Source organism: Pseudophryne corroboree, chromosome 4, assembly GCF_028390025.1.
Source record: "Pseudophryne corroboree isolate aPseCor3 chromosome 4, aPseCor3.hap2, whole genome shotgun sequence".
NCBI classification, from domain to species: domain Eukaryota; kingdom Metazoa; phylum Chordata; class Amphibia; order Anura; family Myobatrachidae; genus Pseudophryne; species Pseudophryne corroboree.
In genome coordinates this window covers 604,049,758-604,071,787 of record NC_086447.1, presented here as the reverse complement: position 1 = coordinate 604,071,787, position 22,030 = coordinate 604,049,758, and the positions used below count along the sequence as shown (strand labels likewise).

Below are 22,030 nucleotides of genomic sequence, written 5' to 3'. Positions count from 1 at the left end.
CTCTGCCAGGAGAGTATCCGAATTGGCGGCTTTATCTTATAAAAGTCCTTATCTAATCTTCCATTCGGATAGGGCAGAACTGCGGACTCGTCCGCATTTTCTCCCTAAAGTGGTATCAGCATTTCATCTGAACCAACCTATTGTGGTGCCTGCGGCCACTAGCGACTTGGAGGACTCCAAGTTGTTGGACGTTGTCAGAGCCTTAAAAATATACATTGCAAGGACGGCTGGAGTCAGAAAATCTGACTCGCTGTTTATATTGTATGCACCCAACAAGTTGGGCGCACCTGCTTCTAAGCAGTCGATTGCTCGTTGGATTTGTAACACAATTCAACTTGCACATTCTGTGGCAGGCCTGCCACAGCCTAAAACTGTAAAAGCCCACTCCACAAGGAAGGTGGGCTCATCTTGGGCGGCTGCCCGAGGGGTCTCGGCATTACAACTCTGCCGAGCAGCTACGTGGTCGGGGGAGAACACGTTTGTAAAATTTTACAAATTTGATACCCTGGCAAAGGAGGACCTGGAGTTCTCTCATTCGGTGCTGCAGAGTCATCCGCACTCTCCCGCCCGTTTGGGAGCTTTGGTATAATCCCCATGGTCCTTTCAGGAACCCCAGCATCCACTTAGGACGATAGAGAAAATAAGAATTTACTTACCGATAATTCTATTTCTCGGAGTCCGTAGTGGATGCTGGGCGCCCATCCCAAGTGCGGATTATCTGCAATACTTGTACATAGTTATTGTTAACTAATTCGGGTTATTGTTAAGGAGCCATCTTTAAGAGGCCCTTTCTGTTGTCATACTGTTAACTGGGTTTAGATCACAAGTTGTACGGTGTGATTGGTGTGGCTGGTATGAGTCTTACCCGGGATTCAAAATGCCTCCCTTATTGTGTATGCTCGTCCGGGCACAGTACCTAACTGGAGTCTGGAGGAGGGTCATAGGGGGAGGAGCCAGTGCACACCACCTGACCTAGTAAAGCTTTACTTTTTTGTGCCCTGTCTCCTGCGGAGCCGCTATTCCCCATGGTCCTTTCAGGAACCCCAGCATCCACTACGGACTCCGAGAAATAGAATTATCGGTAAGTAAATTCTTATTATAAGCAGTGCTTTGATATGCCCTTATCATATTTTTAGATATTTGTTGCAACAATCAATTGTGTAGAATATGTAATAAATGTATGTAATTTTAAACATATCCAGTTTATTAGCGCTAATTTTTTTCGGTTTTAATAACCTTAATTGGAGTCCACCTGTAGTAAATTCAGTTGATTGGGCATGAGTTGGAAAAGCACGCACCTGTCTATATAAGGTCCCACTCTTGACAGTGCAAGTATGAGCACAAACCAAGCATGAAGTCAAAGGAATTGTCTGTAGACTCCCCGAGACAGGATTGTCTCAAGCCACAACATTGGGGAATGGTACAGAAAAATATCTGCTGCTTTGAAGGTCCCAATGAGCACGGTGGCCTCCATCATCCGTAAATGGAAGACGTTCGGAACCACCAGGACTCTTCCTAGAGGTGGACGGCCGTCTAAACTGAGCAATCGGGGGAGAAGGGCCCTAGTCAGGGAACCAAGAGCTACAGCATTCCTTTGTAGTGAGAGACCTTTCCAGAAAGACAACAATCTCTGCAGCAATCCACCATTCAGGCCTGTATGGTACCGAAGCCACTCCTTAGTAAAAAGCACATGGCAGCCTGCCTGGAGTTTGCCAAAATGCTCCTTAAGGACTCTCAGACCATGAGAAACAAAATTCTCTGATCTGATGAGACAAAGATTGAACTCTTTGGCGTGAGTGCCAGGCATAATGTTTGGAGGAAACCATGCACCGCTCATCACCAGGTCAATACCATCCCTACAGTGAAGCATGGTGGTGGCAGCATCATGCTGTGGGGACGTTTTTCAGCGGCAGGAACTGGGAGACTAGTCAGGTTAGAGGGAAAGATGAATGCAGAGACATCCTGGATGAAAACCTGCTCCAGAGTGCTCTTGACCTCAGACTGGGGCGACGGTTCATCTTTCAACAGGACACTGACCCTAAGCACAATGCCAAGATATCAAAGGAGTGGCTTCAGGACAACTCTGTGAATGTCCTCAAGTGGTCCTGCCAGAGCCCAGACTTGAATCCGATTGACCATCACTGGAGAGATCTGAAAATGGCTGTGCACCAACGCTTCCCATCCAATCTGATAGAGCTTGAGAGTTGCTGCAAAGAGGAATGGGCGAAACTGCCCAAAGATAGGTGTGCCAAGCTTGTGACATCATATTGAAAAATACTTATTTATTATTTTATTTATTTATTACCAGTTATTTATATAGCGCACACATATTCCGCAGCGCTTTATAGAGACTATTTGCCCATTCGCATCGGCCCCTGCCCCAGTGGAGCTTACAATCTATATTCCCTACCACATGTACACGAGCACACATTGATACTAGGGTTAATTTGTGTTGGGATCCAATTGACCTACCAGTATATTTTTTGGATTGTGGGTGGAAACTAGAGTACCCAGAGGAAACCCATGCAAGTACGGGGAGAATATACAAACTCCGCACAGGTAAAGCCATGACCTCGGTGCTGTGAGGCAGTAATTCTAACCATTACACCATCCGCACTGCCCCATGACTTGAGTCTGTAATTGCTGCCAAAGGTACATCAACAAAGTATTGAGCAATGGTTGTGAATACTTATGTACATGTGATTTCTTAGTTTTTTATTTTTAATAAACTAGCAAAAATCACACGTCATTATGGGGTATTGTGTGAAGAATTTTGAGGGAAAAAATGAATTTATTCCATATTGGAATAAGGCTGTAACATAATAAAATGTGGAAAAAGTGAAGCGCTGTGAATACTTTCCGGAGGCACTGTAGCCCATTGCAGGGGGCTACAGTGAGGGCATGTTTGGTATTCAGTGGAGGGCATGTTTTCCTACCATAGAGTAACATTGCTGTGGGTTTTTCCATATTAATGCTAAAGCAATGTATAGAACTGAATAAAGCAATCCTATCAAACATCCTAGAAAGGGTATTTTTCAGGATTAGCAATATAAAGAAGTGTATCGTGCGCAAACGCTGTTTATTTTATATCTGCTCTACCGATTTTTATACCATTAAAAAATTCCAAATTCCGTAGGATCCAATGCCAAATTAAACCGTAGAGGAGAAACTGGGAATCCCTGTTGGGTACCCCTTTCCATGAAAAAAATAGGGTTCCAAAATTAATTAATTAATTAACCAATATGGATGTCGATGTATTGTGACAGAGATAGCGTATCAAATCAATAAAGCCCGTCTCATAACCCCTCTGCTCCAATACTTTAAAAAGATATTTAAAAGAAACCATAAAATGCCTTGTTATCATCTATGCTTTGTAACACATTCTGATTACTGGAAAAGTTATGAGATGACCCTACTGCTGCAATCACTGCTCATATAGCCCTAATTGTGTGTCAACCCTTAATGAAACCCAGCTGGTGTTCCATTGAGATGGACAGAAGTATAGTTTGAAGCCGCATTGCCATAATTTTGGCTAAAATCTTATAATCTACATTTAATAAACTAATGGGCATATAGGTAGACAAGCGGCTTGGGTCCTTATTATGTTTAGGGAGAAATGTCATATAAGCCTCATTAAAAGAGGACTAGGGGTTCCTTTCTCATGTATAGTCCTATAAAGCTCTAATAATGATGGAACAATATGAGATTGCAATATACGATAATAATCCCCTGAAAAACCATCAGGTCTTGGAGATTTACCATGGAGGAGATATGAAGTAGCCTGATTAGTTTCCTCCAAAGTAATGCTATCTGCCAATACCTCCCATTGTGCTTGCATTAACCTTGGCAATGCAGCTTCAATTAGCAGACTATCTTGGGCTACAGAATCAATGTAGGAAAAACTAAATAAGGTCTCAAAATAATCCTGAAATTGGCAGCGATATCTTGGGACTTTGTTAAAATTGCCCCGGTTGACATATGTTTCAAGGGGATGTAGTCACGATCCTGGCAGTCAGCATACCGACGCTGGGATCCCGGCCGCCAGAGTGCCAGCAGGGGGCCGAGGGCTATTCCCACTCGTAGGTGTCCACGACCCCCATAGAGTAAGAATAGAACCTGTGGCGAGCACAGCAAACCCGCAAAGGGCTTCGTTTCACTTACCCCCCTACTGGCATTCTGGTATCCGGGATCCTGACCGCCGGTCTCCCGAGCCCAAACCGTTTCAAGGCTACCATCAGTCGACACTACTGCTAAGAGTTTGGTAGCTCTATTCTCCCAGCGGTAATATTTATTTTTAGTATATTCTAAGAAATGTTTCCCTTGCGTTACTAGAAAAGGCTCCAGAAACTGACGTACTTATTTATAGGCGGCCATCGTCTCCTCAGACTGTGTTATAAAGTAGGCCTGGTAGGAATCTGACGTTGCTTTGGCCTTTTTTTCTGTGCCACATAACTAATGTTGTGATCCCACGCCTTAGGGGCTTCCCAAAGAAGAACATGGTATTCCCGATAAATTGTCATCTACATAATTCATCCAATGATATGTAAGGTATGATTTAAAGAACTCCAACTGAGCCATATGGTAGGGAAACCGCCAGATGCAGATATACAAGAAACAATCCACAGGTCTCACAAGGAATTTTCCTCGGTAGAAATCCATTGAGTTTCTTGGAAAAATATTGCCTCTGGAGGGAGATGCATAAGGTGGGTTACAACCCTGCTATGTTTTATAGGCGCATTCAGTCTACCACCATTCCAAGAGACAATTTGGAGTGGTTTAGGGTACTGGGGATCAAAAGAAGGTATAGAAGATGACATATCTACTCACCCCCTACTAGGGACAGAAAAGTATGAGAGAAACCTTTTCGACACCAGAGAGCACAAAAAGACAGACTATTTCCCTCCAGTTCCATAGTCCTATACAAGAATGATCAACCATGTTAAGCACATCAGTTACGTATAAAAAAAATTCTAATAAACCTATTTATGTGTGTCAGCAATTCTAATTTAACAATAGCTTTCTACATTGCCTCTTTACACCATTTTATACATTTTCACAATGAGCCAAGAAAACTGGTTCCGGTATGAATGGTCGACCACTATTGGCCGACATGGACACATGGTCGACACATGAAAATGGTCAACAGGTCGACATGGATTTTTGAATTGTTTTTGGTGTTATTTTTTCCATAACATGACCAGGAACCCCAATTAGTGTACCACGTCCCCTTGCATGGCTCGTGAAGGCAAGGTGCCTCACTCAACACAGGTTACTATTCCCAATCGTAGTCCACGTGGATGGTAAAGTATGAAAAATGTTAAAATCTATTTAAAAAAAAAAAAAAGCCATGTCGACCATTTTCATGTGTCGACCAATAGTGGTCGACCTAATGACTGTCGACTAACCAAACGGATACCAATAAAACTGTGGGCACCATCTAGGCCTAGAGGTGCCCACCCAAAAAACAATGAAAATAAAATAAGAAAAATGTAAGGAAAAAAACAAATAATTAAGTGGTAACTAATCGCTAAATGGGGCTATTCCCTCCAGGGGATAATTATACACATATAATACTGCCCAGGAAAGAAAGGATCCTCACCTATTCCTAACACACTGAATTAAGTTAACGATTCATCTACGTGTGGAGCATTGTGGTGACTTATTGGTCATTAAGTGATACTTTGCTGTAGTGATGTGCACCTGAAATTTTTTGGGTTTTGGGTTCGGTTCCGTGGCCGTGTTTTGGGTTCGAACGCGTTTTGGCAAAACCTCACCGAATTTTTTTTGTCGGATTCGGGTGTGTTTTGGATTCGGGTGTTTTTTTCAAAAAACCCTAAAAAACAGCTTAAATCATAGAATTTGGGGGTCATTTTGATCCCATAGTATTATTAACCTCAATAACCATAATTTCCACTAATTTTTAGTCTATTCTGAACACCTCACAATATTATTTTTAGTCCTAAAATTTGCACCGAGGTCGCTGGATGGCTAAGCTAAGCGACCCTAGTGGCCGACACAAACACCTGGCCCATCTAGGAGTGGCACTGCAGTGTCAGACAGGATGGCACTTAAAAAAATAGTCCCCAAACAGCACATGATGCAAAGAAAAAAAGAGCTGCACCAAAGTCGTTGTGTGACTAAGCTAAGTGACCCAAGTGGCCGACACAAACACCTGGCCCATCTAGGAGTGTCACTGCAGTGTCACGCAGGATGGCCCTTCCAAAAAATACTCCCCAAACAGCACATGACGCAAAGAAAAAAAGAGGCGCAATGAGGTAGCTGTGTGACGACTAAGCTAAGCGACCCTAGTGGCCGACACAAACACCTGGCCCATCTAGGAGTGGCACTGCAGTGTCACGCAGGATGGCCCTTCCAAAAAATACTCCCCAAACAGCACATGACGCAAAGAAAAAAAGAGGCGCAATAAGGTAGCTGTGTGACGACTAAGCTAAGCGACCCTAGTGGCCGACACAAACACCTGGCCCATCTAGGAGTGGCACTGCAGTGTCAGACAGGATGGCACTTAAAAAAATACTCCCCAAACAGTCTGACGTGCCTACTTGGATGCAGTCACTCATATAATCCTCCACCATTCTTTCAATGGTGAGAGAATCATATGCAGTGACAGTAGACGACATGTCAGTAATCGTTGGCAGGTCCTTCAGTCCGGACCAGATGTCAGCATCAGCAGTCGCTCTAGACTGCCCTGCATCACCGCCAGCGGGTGGGCTCGGAATTCGTAGCCTTTTCCTCGCACCCCCAGTTGCGGGAGAATGTGAAGGAGGAGATGTTGACTGGTCGCGTTCCGCTTGACTTGACAATTTTCTCACCAGCAGTTCTTTGAACCTCTGCAGACTTGTGTCTGCCGGAAAGAGAGATCCAACGTAGGTTTTAAATCTAGGATCGAGCACGGTGGCCAAAATGTAATGCTCTGATTTCAACAGATTGACCACCCGTGAATCCTGGTTAAGCGAATGAAGGGCTCCATCCACAAGTCCCACATGCCTAGCGGAATCGCTCTGTTTTAGCTCCTCCTTCAATGCCTCCAGCTTCTTCTGCAAAAGCCTGATGAGGGGAATGACCTGACTCAGGCTGGCAGTGTCTGAACTGACTTCACGTGTGGCAAGTTCAAAAGGTTGCAGAACCTTGCACAACGTTGAAATCATTCTCCACTGCGCTTGAGACAGGTGCATTCCACCTCCTTTGCCTGTATCGTGGCCAGATGTATAGGCTTGAATGGCCTTTTGCTGCTCCTCCATCCTCTGAAGCATATAGAGGGTTAAATTCCACCTCGTTACCACCTCTTGCTTCAGATGATGGCAGGGCAGGTTCAGGTGTTTTTGGTGGTGCTCCAGTCTTCTGTACGCGGTGCCTGTACGCCGAAAGTGGCCCGCAATTCTTCTGGCCACCGACAGCATCTCTTGCACGCCCCTGTCGTTTTTTAAATAATTCTGCACCACCAAATTCAAGGTATGTGCAAAACATGGGACGTGCTGGAATTTGCCCAGATGTAATGCACGCACAATATTGCTGGCGTTGTCCGATGCCACAAATCCCCAGGAGAGTCCAATTGGGGTAAGCCATTCTGCGATGATCTTCTTCAGTTGCCGTAAGAGGTTTTCAGCTGTGTGCGTATTCTGGAAAGCGGTGATACAAAGCGTAGCCTGCCTAGGAACGAGTTGGCGTTTGCGAGATGCTGCTACTGGTGCCGCCGCTGCTGTTCTTGCAGCGGGAGGCAATACATCTACCCAGTGGGCTGTCACAGTCATGTAGTCCTGAGTCTGCCCTGCTCCACTTGTCCACATGTCCGTGGTTAAGTGGACATTGGGTACAACTGCATTTTTTAGGACACTGGTGAGTCTTTTTCTGACGTCCGTGTACATTCTTGGTATCGCCTGCCTAGATGGTATTTGGTAACGGGGGCACACTACCTCAAGCAATTGTCTAGTTCCCTGTGAACTAACGGCGGATACTGGACGCACGTCTAATACCAACATAGTTGTCAAGGCCTCAGTTATCCGCTTTGCAACAGGATGACTGCTGTGATATTTCATCTTCCTCGCAAAGGACTGTTGGACAGCCAATTGCTTACTGGAAGTAGTACAAGTGGTCTTCCGACTTCCCCTCTGGGATGACGATCGACTCCCAGCAGCAACAACAGCAGCGCCAGCAGCAGTAGGCGTTACACTCAAGGATGCATCGGAGGAATCCCAGGCAGGAGAGGACTCGTCAGACTTGCCAGTGACATGGCCTGCAGGACTATTGGCTTTCCTGGGTAAGGAGGAAATTGACACTGAGGGAGTTGGTGGTGTGGTTTGCGCGAGCTTGGTTACAAGAGGAAGGGATTTACTGGTCAGTGGACTGCTTCCGCTGTCGCCCAAAGTTTTTGAACTTGTCACTGACTTATTATGAATGCGCTGCAGGTGACGTATAAGGGAGGATGTTCCGAGGTGGTTAACATCCTTACCCCTACTTATTACAGCTTGACAAAGGCAACACACGGCTTGACACCAGTTGTCCGCATTTCTGTTGAAATAATTCCACACTGAAGAGGTGATTTTTTTTGTATTTTGACCAGGCATGTCAATGGCCATATTCCTCCCACGGACAACAGGTGTCTCCCCGGGTGCCTGACTTAAACAAACCACCTCACCATCAGAATCCTCCTTGTCAATTTCCTCCCCAGCGCCAGCAACACCCATATCCTCATCCTGGTGTACTTCAACAGTGACATCTTCAATTTGACTATCAGGAACTGGACTGCGGGTGCTCCTTCCAGCACTTGCAGGGGGCGTGCAAATGGTGGAAGGCGCAAGCTCTTCCCGTCCAGTGTTGGGAAGGTCAGGCATCGCAACCGACACCATTGGACTCTCCTTTGGGATTTGTGATTTCGAAGAACGCACAGTTCTTTGCTGTGCTTTTGCCGCAAGTCTTTTCTTTTTTCTAGCGAGAGGATGAGTGCTTCCATCCTCATGTGAAGCTGAACCACTAGCCATGAACATAGGCCAGGGCCTCAGCCGTTCCTTGCCACTCCGTGTCGTAAATGGCATATTGGCAAGTTTACGCTTCTCCTCAGACGCTTTTCATTTTGATTTTTGGGTAATTTTTTTACTGATCTTTTGTGTTTTGGCTTTTACATGCTCTGTACTATGACATTGGGCATCGGCCTTGGCAGACGACGTTGATGGCATTTCATCGTCTCGGCCATGACTAGTGGCAGCAGCTTCAGCACGAGGTGGAAGTGGTTCTTGATCTACCGTACTGCTTATATATATAATATACTGTATATAACGGACCTGGTGGACACTGTCAGCAGACTGCTAAACTAGTATGAAGAAAAAAAAACCACCACAGGTAGGTATATAATACAATGTAGATGGATGGATAGTAAGTATAGTATTATATTACTTATGGACGACGAGTGACTGACGACACAGAGGTAGGTACAGCCGTGGCCTACCGTACTGCTTATATATATAATATACTGTATATAACGGACCTGGTGGACACTGTCAGCAGACTGCTAAACTAGTATGAAGAAAAAAAAAACCACCACAGGTAGGTATATAATACAATGTAGATGGATGGATAGTAAGTATAGTATTATATTACTTATGGACGACGAGTGACTGACGACACAGAGGTAGGTACAGCCGTGGCCTACCGTACTGCTTATATATATAATATACTGTATATAACGGACCTGGTGGACACTGTTAGCAGACTGCTAAACTAGTATGAAGAAAAAAAAACCCACCGCAGGTAGTTATTCAATGTAGATGGATGGATAGTAAGTATAGTATTATATTACTTATGGACGACGAGTGCACTGACGACACAGAAGTAGGTACAGCTGTGGCCTACCGTACTGCTTATATATATAATATACTGTATATAACTGACCTGGTGGACACTGTCAGCAGACTCTTAAACTAGTATGAAGAAAAAAAAACCCACCACAGGTAGGTATACAATAATGTAGATGGATGGATAGTAAGTATAGTATTATATTACTTATGGACGATGAGTGCACTGACGACACAGAGGTAGGTACAGCCGTGGCCTACCGTACTGCTTATATATATAATATACTGTATATAACGGACCTGGTGAACACTGTCAGCAAACTGCTAAACTAGTATGAAGGAGAAAAAAAACACCACAGGTAGGTATACAATGTAGATGGATGGATAGTATAGTATTATATTACTTATGGACGACGAGTGCACTGACGACACAGAGGTAGGTACAGCCGTGGCCTACCGTACTGCTTATATATATAATATACTGTATATAACGGACCTGGTGGACACTGTCAGCAGACTGCTAAACTAGTATGAAGAAAAAAAAAACCACCACAGGTAGATATACAATAATGTAGATGGATGGATAGTAAGTATAGTATTATATTACTTATGGACGACGAGTGCACTGACGACACAGAGGTAGGTACAGCCGTAGCCTACCGTACTGCTTATATATATAATATACTGTATATAACGGACCTGGTGGACACTGTCAGCAGACTGCTAAACTAGTATGAAGAAGAAAAAAAAACACCACAGGAGTGTTTTTCAGGCAGACAAACGTATACTGGACTGGTGGTCACTGTCAGCAAAACTGTGCACTGTACTCCTGCTATAACTGCTCCCCAGTCCCCACAATTAGGCAGTGTGAGCAGTGCACTCAGCACAGATATATCATGCAGCAGTGCAGCACACTGAGCACAGATATGGTGGAGCGTTTTTTTTTAAGGCAGAGAAACAAAGGATTAAACTAACTCACTGGTGGTAAACCCTGCACTGTACTCCCTAACAGCTGCTCCCCGTCCCCAATCCTCCCCACATAACTAAGTCACTCAGTTTACTCTGTTCTTTTCTAATATAACGGAGAGGACGCCAGCCACGTCCTCTCCCTATCAATCTCAATGCACGTGTGAAAATGGCGGCGACGCGCGGCTCCTTATATAGAATCCGAATCTCGCGAGAATCCGACAGCGGGATGATGACGTTCGGGCGCGCTCGGGTTAACCGAGCAAGGCGGGAGGATCCGAGTCGCTCGGACCCGTGTAAAAAAAAAAAAAAAAAAAAAAAGGTGAAGTTCGGGCGGGTCGGATCCCGAGGATCCGAACCCGCTCATCACTACTTTGCTGTAGCAGGATCCGTAAAAATATTTTGGGTACAATATTCTACTACTATTGCTGACTACAGCAAGGCAGATCTGATATTTTTTATTGTGGAGCAAAGGACTGCCCTCTGAAAACGTTTTACATTTTTTGACTACTGCAGCGTGAATGTCCCGAAATATTAGGATTTTCTATCCACGCACCACCAACTCCTGAGACTTATGAAAACAGGTTTTTTGTTTTTTTTTGGTCTTGTAGTCTTGATACCTTACAATCACTGGACAGGAGCGCTGACGTGCTTCTCGCATTCTGCTCCGATCCTATGGACCTTCTCAATATGGGGAACATCAATCTCATATAAGATAACCAGAGCTGTAGGCAGATCAGTAATGAGAAAGGAGGTAAGGTTTCCTCCAGTTATAGATTCAGATATCCATGTAAACCGCAAATTATTGTGTAGGGATCTATTTTCCAGATAGTCTATTTTGTCCTGGACTGTTGTACTAGCTTAGTTCAAATATTCACCACGTTTTGAACATGATTCTCTGCCTCACTAACCCTAGAATCTAATGTTGTAATCTGTAGAGCATGGGCCAGATCTGCAGCTAAACTCATCTGAAGGTCATCAAACCATCATGCTTTTATGCATTGAGTTGCTGCCAAATTATTGGCTGATTAGATAACGGAGTTACTGGGAAGGTATACAGGTGTAAGTAATAAAGGGTCCTGCGTGTATGCATTTATATGTATATAAAATAGCTGGTTAAGATGAGCAGCTTTTTGTTTAAAATTGAAACTGTTTTATTTATTTATTTTAAATAGTGTTGTACAAAAGGTTTATGTAGATTTTCTATTTGCAGAGTCTCAAAACATCTGTTAATGACAGCATAAGGGCAGTGGATGAGCGTTTGGCTAAACAAGATGATATAAGGAAAAAAAAGGTATGTTCGCCTTTAAGATAATACGGTGCTTTTATATTGGTAATGACTTAACAGTGTTGATAACTGTAATAAATGTTTCCTCTGAAATAAGTGATACAAGGGAATGTGCAGAGTTTTCCAATAACATTTTTCAAGAAAAGCTTTTTATACATATTTTGTCATAGTCCACAATACCACCTTCCACTACATTCTTAAGTTTAAGTTCAATAAATGATTTCCATACAGGTAACATTTGTGAATTGGTAGTATACTTTGCAGTTGCTGTATACCTTTACTGTATATGAGCTACCGTGAACTCTTTTAAAGGAGTACTCTGGTTTTGGACAGTTCCTATAATACAATCCCCCTTGTTATGAGGGGTGGCTTTCACTGTGACTCTGCACTGGAGGAATCCATAAGTCCATAGTCTTCAGTGTAGAAGATTATACTGTAGTCCATTTCCCTGCAGTGCAAGCTTGTGCCCCAACCTCAGTTGGCTCTGGGGGCTAATTTATGTACTTTTGAATACCCCTTCCTTAAGTAAATTAGGTAAACTGCTGTTGCATAGTCTTTTTTGGACCCTGCATATTTCCAGCCAGATAAAAACTACTTTGTAACACTAGCAGGTTATGTAATTAAAGAGGCAATCGGACTAAGGTGTTTAACAATTTTCTAAAAATAAAAATAGTTTTGTAATGATGGTGTTATGTCCTAGGGATCATAGTAACAATGTTCTTTTAAATGTTGGTGGTCTATATTTACAGATATATTTTATAGATTAAAGTGCTATGTCCAATTCTAATAATTTTATCTTTACCTGTAAATATCTCAGTTTCTTCTAAACAGAACGTAACACCTTCATCCATTTCCATAGTTGCATGTAATGTATTACATAGCTTACATAATATTCTGAAAACAGGAAATGTTTATTTAGTAAGATGGTGATTTCAGCTGTAAAGCAACCCATAATCACTTTAACTGGACACCAATGGGGTATAGGTGGAGCTGGAAGAGTCTGGGCACCAAAAGGTTAATCTTCACACTATCACAGGCTCCCCCTCCCTTATACCCCGCCCTCTGCCTGCAACCACCGTTTTTTTTGCATTGGTCCTTTAATGGAAGTGCTCACTGGAAGGGACAGCTCAGTGGCGGCCCGGTCATCTACACCCCCACTGGACCACCAGGGACATAGATTGCAACTGGGACACCATTAAAATGGCAGCAAGTCCATGGGGTCAGTCATTTGAGAGGAGCTTTCACCCGGCTCTCTCCTCCCCCAAACTTTGGTGCTTTCCCTTCTTAGGCTGCCAGCCAAATGATCCTGCTCTCCTCCTTTTACTGTCTTTCCTTTAATGTAAATTTCATTTGCTTCATTGAGGTTACATAAGTGTTTCACTTTTATATTCAAGTAGATGTTTTCATTGTAATTCCTCAGATACATAGTTACTGGTTTTCCATTAGTTCAGTACAAAGTCCACTTTACGTGCCTGGTGTGCATTTTCCCTATTTGTGTGCAAATATGTCTGCCAAAGGGAAATTTCTCAAAGGCTGCCCAGAAGAGTCGCTTCTGTGCTGAAGTCCAGTTCCTGAAACAATTGTCAGGATAAATTCTCAAGTGCATGTTAGGATCACAGGGGGCTTTGTGATCAGTGGCACAACACCTGTGCTCTTCAGCAGCTGGGCTCTCCCAGGAGCCAGCATGGTCTTCCACCTTGTCCCAGGCAATTCTGTAACTAGAAAATAAATTGGCTTCTTCCATGTTTTCCCTGTTGATGTACCTACTGCTAGTCAATCCACATTGCTGGTAACTCCCTTTCTATAACCAGTGGAGTCACCTTGGGTGTAGGGCTTATACCAGTCCATACAAGTCCTTGTGCAGGTCTCCAAGTCTCTACAACAGATTTTGGAGCCAGCTAGCCTCCGGAGACCATGCAAACGTCTTAGGTTCTACTCCCCTACAATCTGGGTATGAGTCTGTCTTCCGAGTTGTCCACTGTACAGGATGATGACCAACCTAGTGCAGTGGATGTGTAAACTTTTATATAAAATCCATTTGATATAAAATCCTCTGTATTAGGGATTTGGGTAGAACGTTTCTCAGGAGGTGGCCTTCAAGCAAAACAAAAAGAGACCTTTACTTTCCCTTCCTCCGCTCTGCATGAGGATCTTATTGCAGACGCTTCTCAATAGGTGTTTTGAACTCTCTAAACGTATCATGACATTTTATCCCCTCCCTATGACTGGACAAAATGAGAGACACCTTCTCCCGTAGAGTATAGCATGGCTGGCAAAGGCCACCCCACTCCCTCTCTCAAATGTGTCCTAATTCAAAGACAACACGTACAGAAAGATTGAAGTTTTCCTTAAAAGTCATATTTTCCACTTTAGGACCAGCTTTCACCATAGTTTGGGTTACAAAGTCCTGTAGCAGTGGGCCTATTTCCTGGATGAGTGGTTTATTGTCAGTTGTCGACAATGGGGGTAATTCAGAGTTGACCGTAGATGTGCTAAATTTAGCACATCTATGATCAGTTACTCTGACATGCGGGGATACACCCAGCACAGGCCTAGTTCGCCCCGCATGCCAGGCCCTACCGCCCTCCCCCGCCGCACAGGTACAAAAGCATCGCATGGCGGAGATGCTTTTGTACCTGACGAGTAGCTCCCCAACAGTGCAGCTCCCCCTCCCCCCAAGGCCGCACCCAGCCAACGGCGTTCTAACGCCGTTGCTATGCCCCCTCCCGCCCCGCTACCGCCACTGTCTGTCAATCAGGCAGAGGTGATCGCAGCCAGTGAGATGCTGATAGCATCTCACTGGGCTCCCGGGGTGCGCACACACAGTGTGACCGATGTCCGTGCGCACTCCACAGAGTAATTCAGACTGCGATCACTGCCGCTGCAGCGATTCAGTCTGAATTACCTCCAATATCCGTGATGTTAAAGTCAAATTACTTTCTAACAAATATTTAAAATGCCAGCTCTAATATATACTGCGGACGCCAGGCGCATCTTATTACCATGTGCTATGAATGTGCGCTGTACTTCGCAAAACACTACATCCCATAAGAGAAAACAATACACCCACACATTATCTGAGTTCTAAAGCTCATTGACGTATATATTTGTTATTAAAAGGATATGTATACAATATATCACATGTACAGTGTGTATATGTGTGTGTATATATATATATATATATGTTCTAGTGATAAATCAGTTGCGCCTTCAGTGTTTGTGAATAGAACGTTGTAAATCCTTAAGTGGTAATAAGAATATGCGTACCAGACATATGTAGAGTATTCGCTTTGTTAAAAAAGTCTTTGCATCTGGATGTTCTTTATTCGTACTGGCTCTCCATTCCCATCCGTCCAGGCATTCGTGTGGAGTTTGTACGTATATGCAGAAAACAGTGTGTCAATGTACTGCTCTTAGAGAAGTGACTTAGTGCTATTTTTGTGCAAAGTTAGCAATAAAGTGAGTATGTGCAAAGGAAAGTGCTGTGAGTGCTTGTTAAAAAGCATGTGAATAAAAAATGAGTTTTATTACTGGCAGTGTGCGGATTCCCTTTTTTCCTTAGGTAATGTGCTCATATACCATTTCTTAGGGGTGCAGCACCATATAGCTCAGTGTTTAAATGAAAGGTATATATTTATATGAGACACTTACATCTAGGGTTGCAGTAGATTAAAAGGATGCTGCCATCATTCCGTCCTCAGACCTATATACCTTTAAAAAAGTCCCATATGGGAAGGAAAGGCCTCTGATAGTGCAGTATTATTTAAAAAGCATTTAATAATACATAAAACGACAAAAAGACATACAGATGGACTCGTACAATTTAAAAGTGCATTTAGGCTTATCTGTTATTTCCTTAGATAGGAGCGGAGTGCCGGTATGTGCCCAACGCGTTTCGTCCCTTAGATCATCTCTGGGACTTCCTCAGGGGAAGTCCCAGAGATGATCTAAGGGACGAAACGCGTTGGGCACATACCGGCACTCCGCTCCTATCTAAGGAAATAACAGATAAGCCTAAATGCACTTTTAAATTGTACGAGTCCATCTGTATGTCTTTTTGTCGTTTTATGTATTATTAAATGCTTTTTAAATAATACTGCACTATCAGAGGCCTTTCCTTCCCATATGGGACTTTTTTAAAGGTATATAGGTCTGAGGACGGAATGATGGCAGCATCCTTTTAATCTACTGCAACCCTAGATGTAAGTGTCTCATATAAATATATACCTTTCATTTAAACACTGAGCTATATGGTGCTGCACCCCTAAGAAATGGTATATGAGCACATTACCTAAGGAAAAAAGGGAATCAGCACACTGCCAGTAATAAAACTCATTTTTTATTCACATGCTTTTTAACAAGCACTCACAGCACTTTCCTTTGCACATACTCACTTTATTGCTAACTTTGCACAAAAATAGCACTAAGTCACTTCTCTAAGAGCAGTACATTGACACACTGTTTTCTGCATATACGTACAAACTCCACACCAATGCCTGGACGGATGGGAATGGAGAGCCAGTACGAATAAAGAACATCCAGATGCAAAGACTTTTTTAACAAAGCGAATACTCTACATATGTCTGGTACGCATATTCTTATTACCACTTAAGGATTTACAACGTTCTATTCACAAACACTGAAGGCGCAACTGATTTATCACTAGAACAAATTTGAAAACTAAGTTACTTTGGGAATTGGACATTTTGAAATCTGGTTGCGACACTATTTATTTTGGAGTGTTTTTAAATAATCTGTCTTGCACTAATAATTGTGTAATTTATGATCTCCCATCTTAGGGATATCTGGTTATATAGTATTCAGGTTGTAGCGCTGTTTTGCACCTTTTTGTACACAATATATATATATATATATATATATATTTACATTGTTACAATTTACACAGTAAGCAGTATTTACAAACTAATTCAAATACAGACACGGCCAGCAATACATCACCATCTCCCTCAATGCTCACTACGCTCCCCCTCCTCCATCTTTAGCTCTCCCTCCATGCTCACAGCAGCAGAGTATCGGCAGAAACCCATCTCGATCAGCACCTGGGACAAAAAAGCCACTTCTGTGTGTGGGATCAGCTATACACTGAGTCTCTTGGGGGCGTACAGATCTCTCTGTTATTGGTCTAGGGGAGGGAACTTTCTCATTCATGATGAGTCATTGCTCAGTGTGAGGGCTTTTGTTCAAGGTTCCTGGTCTCTGGTTTCCTGTCCACAGATGCTTTAAATGGAATGTCCATTGTTCTCTTCAGAATTGTGGCTTTATATTCCTACATTTATTCATATCTACTCATGGCAATGTGCTACAACTTAATCACAGGTATCAAATGAATCCACACATTAATCTGGTTACTTTGACACCAAGCACGACATGTCCATCTTGCTCCGCTCCAACAAAACCATTATATAATTTGAAACCTTATGATGTCTGGTGCTTGATATGTTTAAATTTATGTGCTGTATGAAATATGTGTTGAATATATCTTTGTGGCATGTCTGTGTAAATGCGTATGTTGCCATATATTGCTGTGCTCGCTGCGCGTATTTGCAAGCATAGTGACTCATCTGTTTGCAGTTTGGATGTTCTCTCTATGTAATATTTTTGACTTAGACAGTGAGGAGACTTCTTATCTAGGAGAGACGGTTATTGATTCAAGCATTTTTTTTTCGCTACGGTTTTAAATTCTGTGGTAGCTGCCAGGCTAGCACTCAGAATCCAAGAAAATCTATCAACATTGGCAGTGCACTCGCAAAGGAGCCAAGCTGAAGCTATTCGATAGTGCTGGCAATTACCATCATCCGGTATCTGCACCTGCACCATCCACAAATAAAATGGTTTCTCAGTCGTATATGTATCGGTGTCCAGCTCTGCAGTTGTTTGAAACTGGGGGGCAGATGTATTAAGCCTGGAGAAGTGATAAAGCAGTGATAAGTGGAAGGTGATAATGCACCAGCCAATCATTAAAGGTTTGAAAAATGACAGGAGTTGATTGGCTGGTGCGTTATCACCTTCCACGTATCACTGCTTTATCACTTCTCCAGGCTTAATACATCTGTCCCTGTGTGAATATGCCGTTAATGTAGTCAGCCTATGTTATAAAGCCTTTTCCCTGTTCCTCCACTCCAGTTGTAGAGAGCAGAAAGTGTCAGATGCATGCAGGAATGCATTCACACATTTGCATACATTGGGGTATATGCAATTGCGGACGAATTGTCGAAAAACGGGGCATTTTCGACACAAAAAAATTATTTGACAATGCAATACAGTACTTTTCGACAAAAAAACAGCCGTTTCAAATTCGACTTTTTGCAATTCGACAGTTGTCAAATTCGACATGTCTGCAATGGTAAAAATGCGGCTTTTCGACAAAAGTATATTCAATTGAAGAATGTCGATTCGACAACAGTGCTTTTCGACAGTCATTTCGTCAATTTCAGTCCGCCTCATTTTACTGGCGGGATCTAATAAAAAATTTAAAAAACATGTTTTTTTTGTGTTAATTTTATTGCTAATAGCATATCTATTTATATTAGTAAGGGATTATGTCAGTGGTTTCCAAACTTTTTTGAATCACGGCGCCCTAGAATATCAGAATTTTTTTTCACGGCACCCCTAGGCCAAAAATTTCTTACTGAGAAATTTAGAAAGAAATATTACAGTAAGTAGGTCGCGTTTATATGTCATCCTTAGGGTCAGGTGTGTGGTGAGGGACAAGATTTGCTTCTGTTTGGCCACATATTTTATGACTGGCAGCCACCAGCACTGGTTTTGCCTATTATATTGACCATGAATAATTTGAATTGGCCCTGGACTACCAACCCAGGGCACCCCTGCAAGTGTCCCGAGGCACCCCAGGGAGCCACGGCACACAGTTTGGGAACCTCTGGATTATGTACTTGGTTTGTCTATTAGTATTATTTATATATTTTTTAAAAGAATATATATTATTTTTTTTTACTGACTAAAATAATATGGAGAGATCAGAGCATGTTTTTCAGTAGGAAGGGGTGGGAATATGTAAAAAATCCTGAAAAAAAAAGTGTGGGGTCCCCCCCTCCTAAGCATAACCAGCCTCGGGCTCTTTCAGCCGGTCCTGGTTGTAAAAATACGGGGGGGGAAATGACAGGGGATCCCCCGTATTTTCACAACCAGCACCGGGCTCTGCTTCCGGTCCTGGTGCCAAAAATAAACATGGAACCCCTTTCAGTGCGTGGTCCGGGTAATGCATTTTATTATTTTGCCAAGTACGTGGATTACAAGCAGAAGAGGACAGATCTACACAGGATTTTGGTGAGTATAATTTTATTTTCAGGTACCCCATGGATTCTACGTGGAGAAGGGGACCGAGTATAAAACGCGGGAGTGTCTGGAGAAGCGGGGGAGTGGCTGGCCGAACGCAGGGCGTGTTTGTGACGTCAAACCAGGAACGAAACGGGCTGAGCTGATCGCAGTGTAGGAGTAAGTCTCGAGCTACTCAGAAACTGCTAAGAATTTTCTATTCGCAATTCTGCTAATCTTTCGTTCGTAATTCTGCTATGCTAAGATACACTCCCAGAGGGCGGCGGCCTAGCGTGTGCAATGCTGCTAAAAGCAGCTAGCAAGCGAACAACTCGGAATGAGGGCTTAAGTTTCATTCTTTAATAAAATGACACAAAGCAGTCAATAATTTATTCATGATTTTTAACGTGCTTGTACCAACATTATTAAAGTGAATATTGTATTGAATGTAAACTTGCCTAATGGGGTCCATACATCAGCAATCAATTGGAACAATTCTGTATTTTGACGATAATTGTGTAACAAAATCAGCAATATATCTGATTCCGCAAGACTGGTAAATCAGGTTGTCCAACACATTGGATTTCACAGACCAATCTGGCCTGTAGATTACTAGCATATGGCAACAATCAGAATATTTGCATACCATTAATAGTATTTTACTAATAAAAAAAAACAACCTTCATGATATGCAGATCTGATGTCTGCATGAAAAAGATATGTGAATTACTGTAAAATATCTGCAATCTATGGACAAATTGGGAAATATACATGGGGGATTGCAGAATCTATGACTCTCTAAAACATTCCACCCCTTTTAAATCTAACATTTTTAAATACACAGGTCACGGTTAACACTTGGCAATAGCAACATGCTTTCATGAGCAATATTCCTATATATATGTGCCCCAGGGAATGTCAAATCAGTTTGCAGGTCCAAGAAGTGAAGATTCTGGAGTATTTGCATTATGCGGTCAAAATGCAGTGTAGAAAATGGAAATGTTACAGTTTACTACAGAACAAGTGCCAGCAGATCTATGCTGGTGGAAAGAGTCCAGGTCCAGATGGTCTTACCATTGCTTATTACAAGGCTTTTGACAAAGAACTGGCAATCCATTTTTTTAAATATTTGTTGTTTCTTAGCTTAAAAAAAAACTGTCCTCACGCTTTCTTTTTCTAAGCACATATAAGGAAGGCAGTGGCTGTCAGACCTGCTGCAGCTACTAGCCTGTATCATTGCTAAATGTGGAACTTAAACTTTAAATCCATAGTTAAGCTAAGCAGGCTGCAGTATATCTTACCCTTCTGTGTTCATAAAGGACAGGATGCATTTGTCTAAGAGGGAAATTAGGAACAGCACTACTAAAGTATATTATACCTTATTGTGTGTATACTGGTATATTATTGCAATATTTAGTCAGTTTGTGTTATATAATGCAATATTATGCCTTTTCATAGTGAGTGTCTTACAGACTTACTGTATGATCTTACAGACCTATGAAACGTCACTATAAAATAGAATTCCATTTTGGGAAGTATAAGGTCTCTATGGTTTGCCTAGCAAAAGGGAAGTTGCTTTGAGGTTTCCATCTCCTTACAAAAATATTGGAAATCTTGAAGAGTTGGTGTTGATATTGTAATCATCATGGGGAAATGTATAACATTTTCTAGAGTGTTCTATTTAAAGGTTTGATACATTTTCCCCATTACCCTTAAGCATAACATCCACTGTAGGGAAACTGACAAGCCACAACTATACACTTTACTTACTTCTGGTGTAAACCAAGCACTTGTGTTACTGTTTGCTCCTGGCTTAAATGTTACCATGTTCGATGCATATTGAGATGTGTCCAACTCAGCCTGCACACGTTATTATGTCCTGGATTTTGTAAAATTGAGCTAGGGACATATACACAGATTGATATGAAGCTATGTCTTTGTAGTGTGGGAGAAAACCCATGAAGAATGTACAAGTGAAATACAAATGGTATTGTGATCAGATTGAAAGCCATGGCGCCAGCGTTGTGAGGGAACAATGCAAGCCACCAATATGTATAATATTTCAAGTGTAATGCATAAAAGTCAGGATAGATAAAGTGCCAAACATTGTGGCAGTGGTTCCTAAACTTTTTTGAATTACGTCGCCTTAGAGTATTAGTATTTTTTTCATGGCACCCCTAGGCCAAAAGTTTCTTATTGAGAAATTTAGAAAGAAATATTAAATTAGGTAAATTGTGTTTATATGTCATCCTTAGGTTCAATTGTGTGGTGAGGGACAGGATTTGCTTCTGTTTGTCCACATATTTTATGTTTGACAGCCACCAGCGCTGGTTTTGCTTATTACATTGACCATAAATAATTTTAATTGGTCAGAGACCACCAATCCAAGGCAGTCCTGGAAGTGTCCAGAGTCACCCCAAGGTGCCACGGCACACAGTTTGAGAACCACTACATTGTGGAAATATATTAAAGAACAATATTACATAAAGGATATATCTGAGCAAACTGTTATATAAGAGTGTAAGCAGGGCATTTGCATACAGTACATGTGATCCATTCTGCTAGAAAAGTGCAAAGGGTAGTCAAATGTCATTCACATCTAGCATGTCTTCAAGAAACCCTGGACATTTCATCTTCCGTCACCAATAGAGCCAGTTCAAGGAAAGCTAACCAG

At 42.4% G+C, this 22,030-nt stretch overlaps 1 protein-coding gene across 3 annotated transcripts in view; it reads left to right on the top strand.

The window, feature by feature from the left end:
* Positions 1–22,030, top strand: part of COG2 (component of oligomeric golgi complex 2) — a 199,487-nt gene that overhangs the window by 12,820 nt on the left and 164,637 nt on the right. For all 3 annotated transcript variants that reach the window (XM_063917580.1, XM_063917579.1, XM_063917582.1), the window contains exon 4: positions 11,986–12,066. In XM_063917580.1, the coding sequence (XP_063773650.1) occupies positions 11,986–12,066 (81 nt within the window). The remainder of the gene's footprint in view (positions 1–11,985; positions 12,067–22,030) is intronic.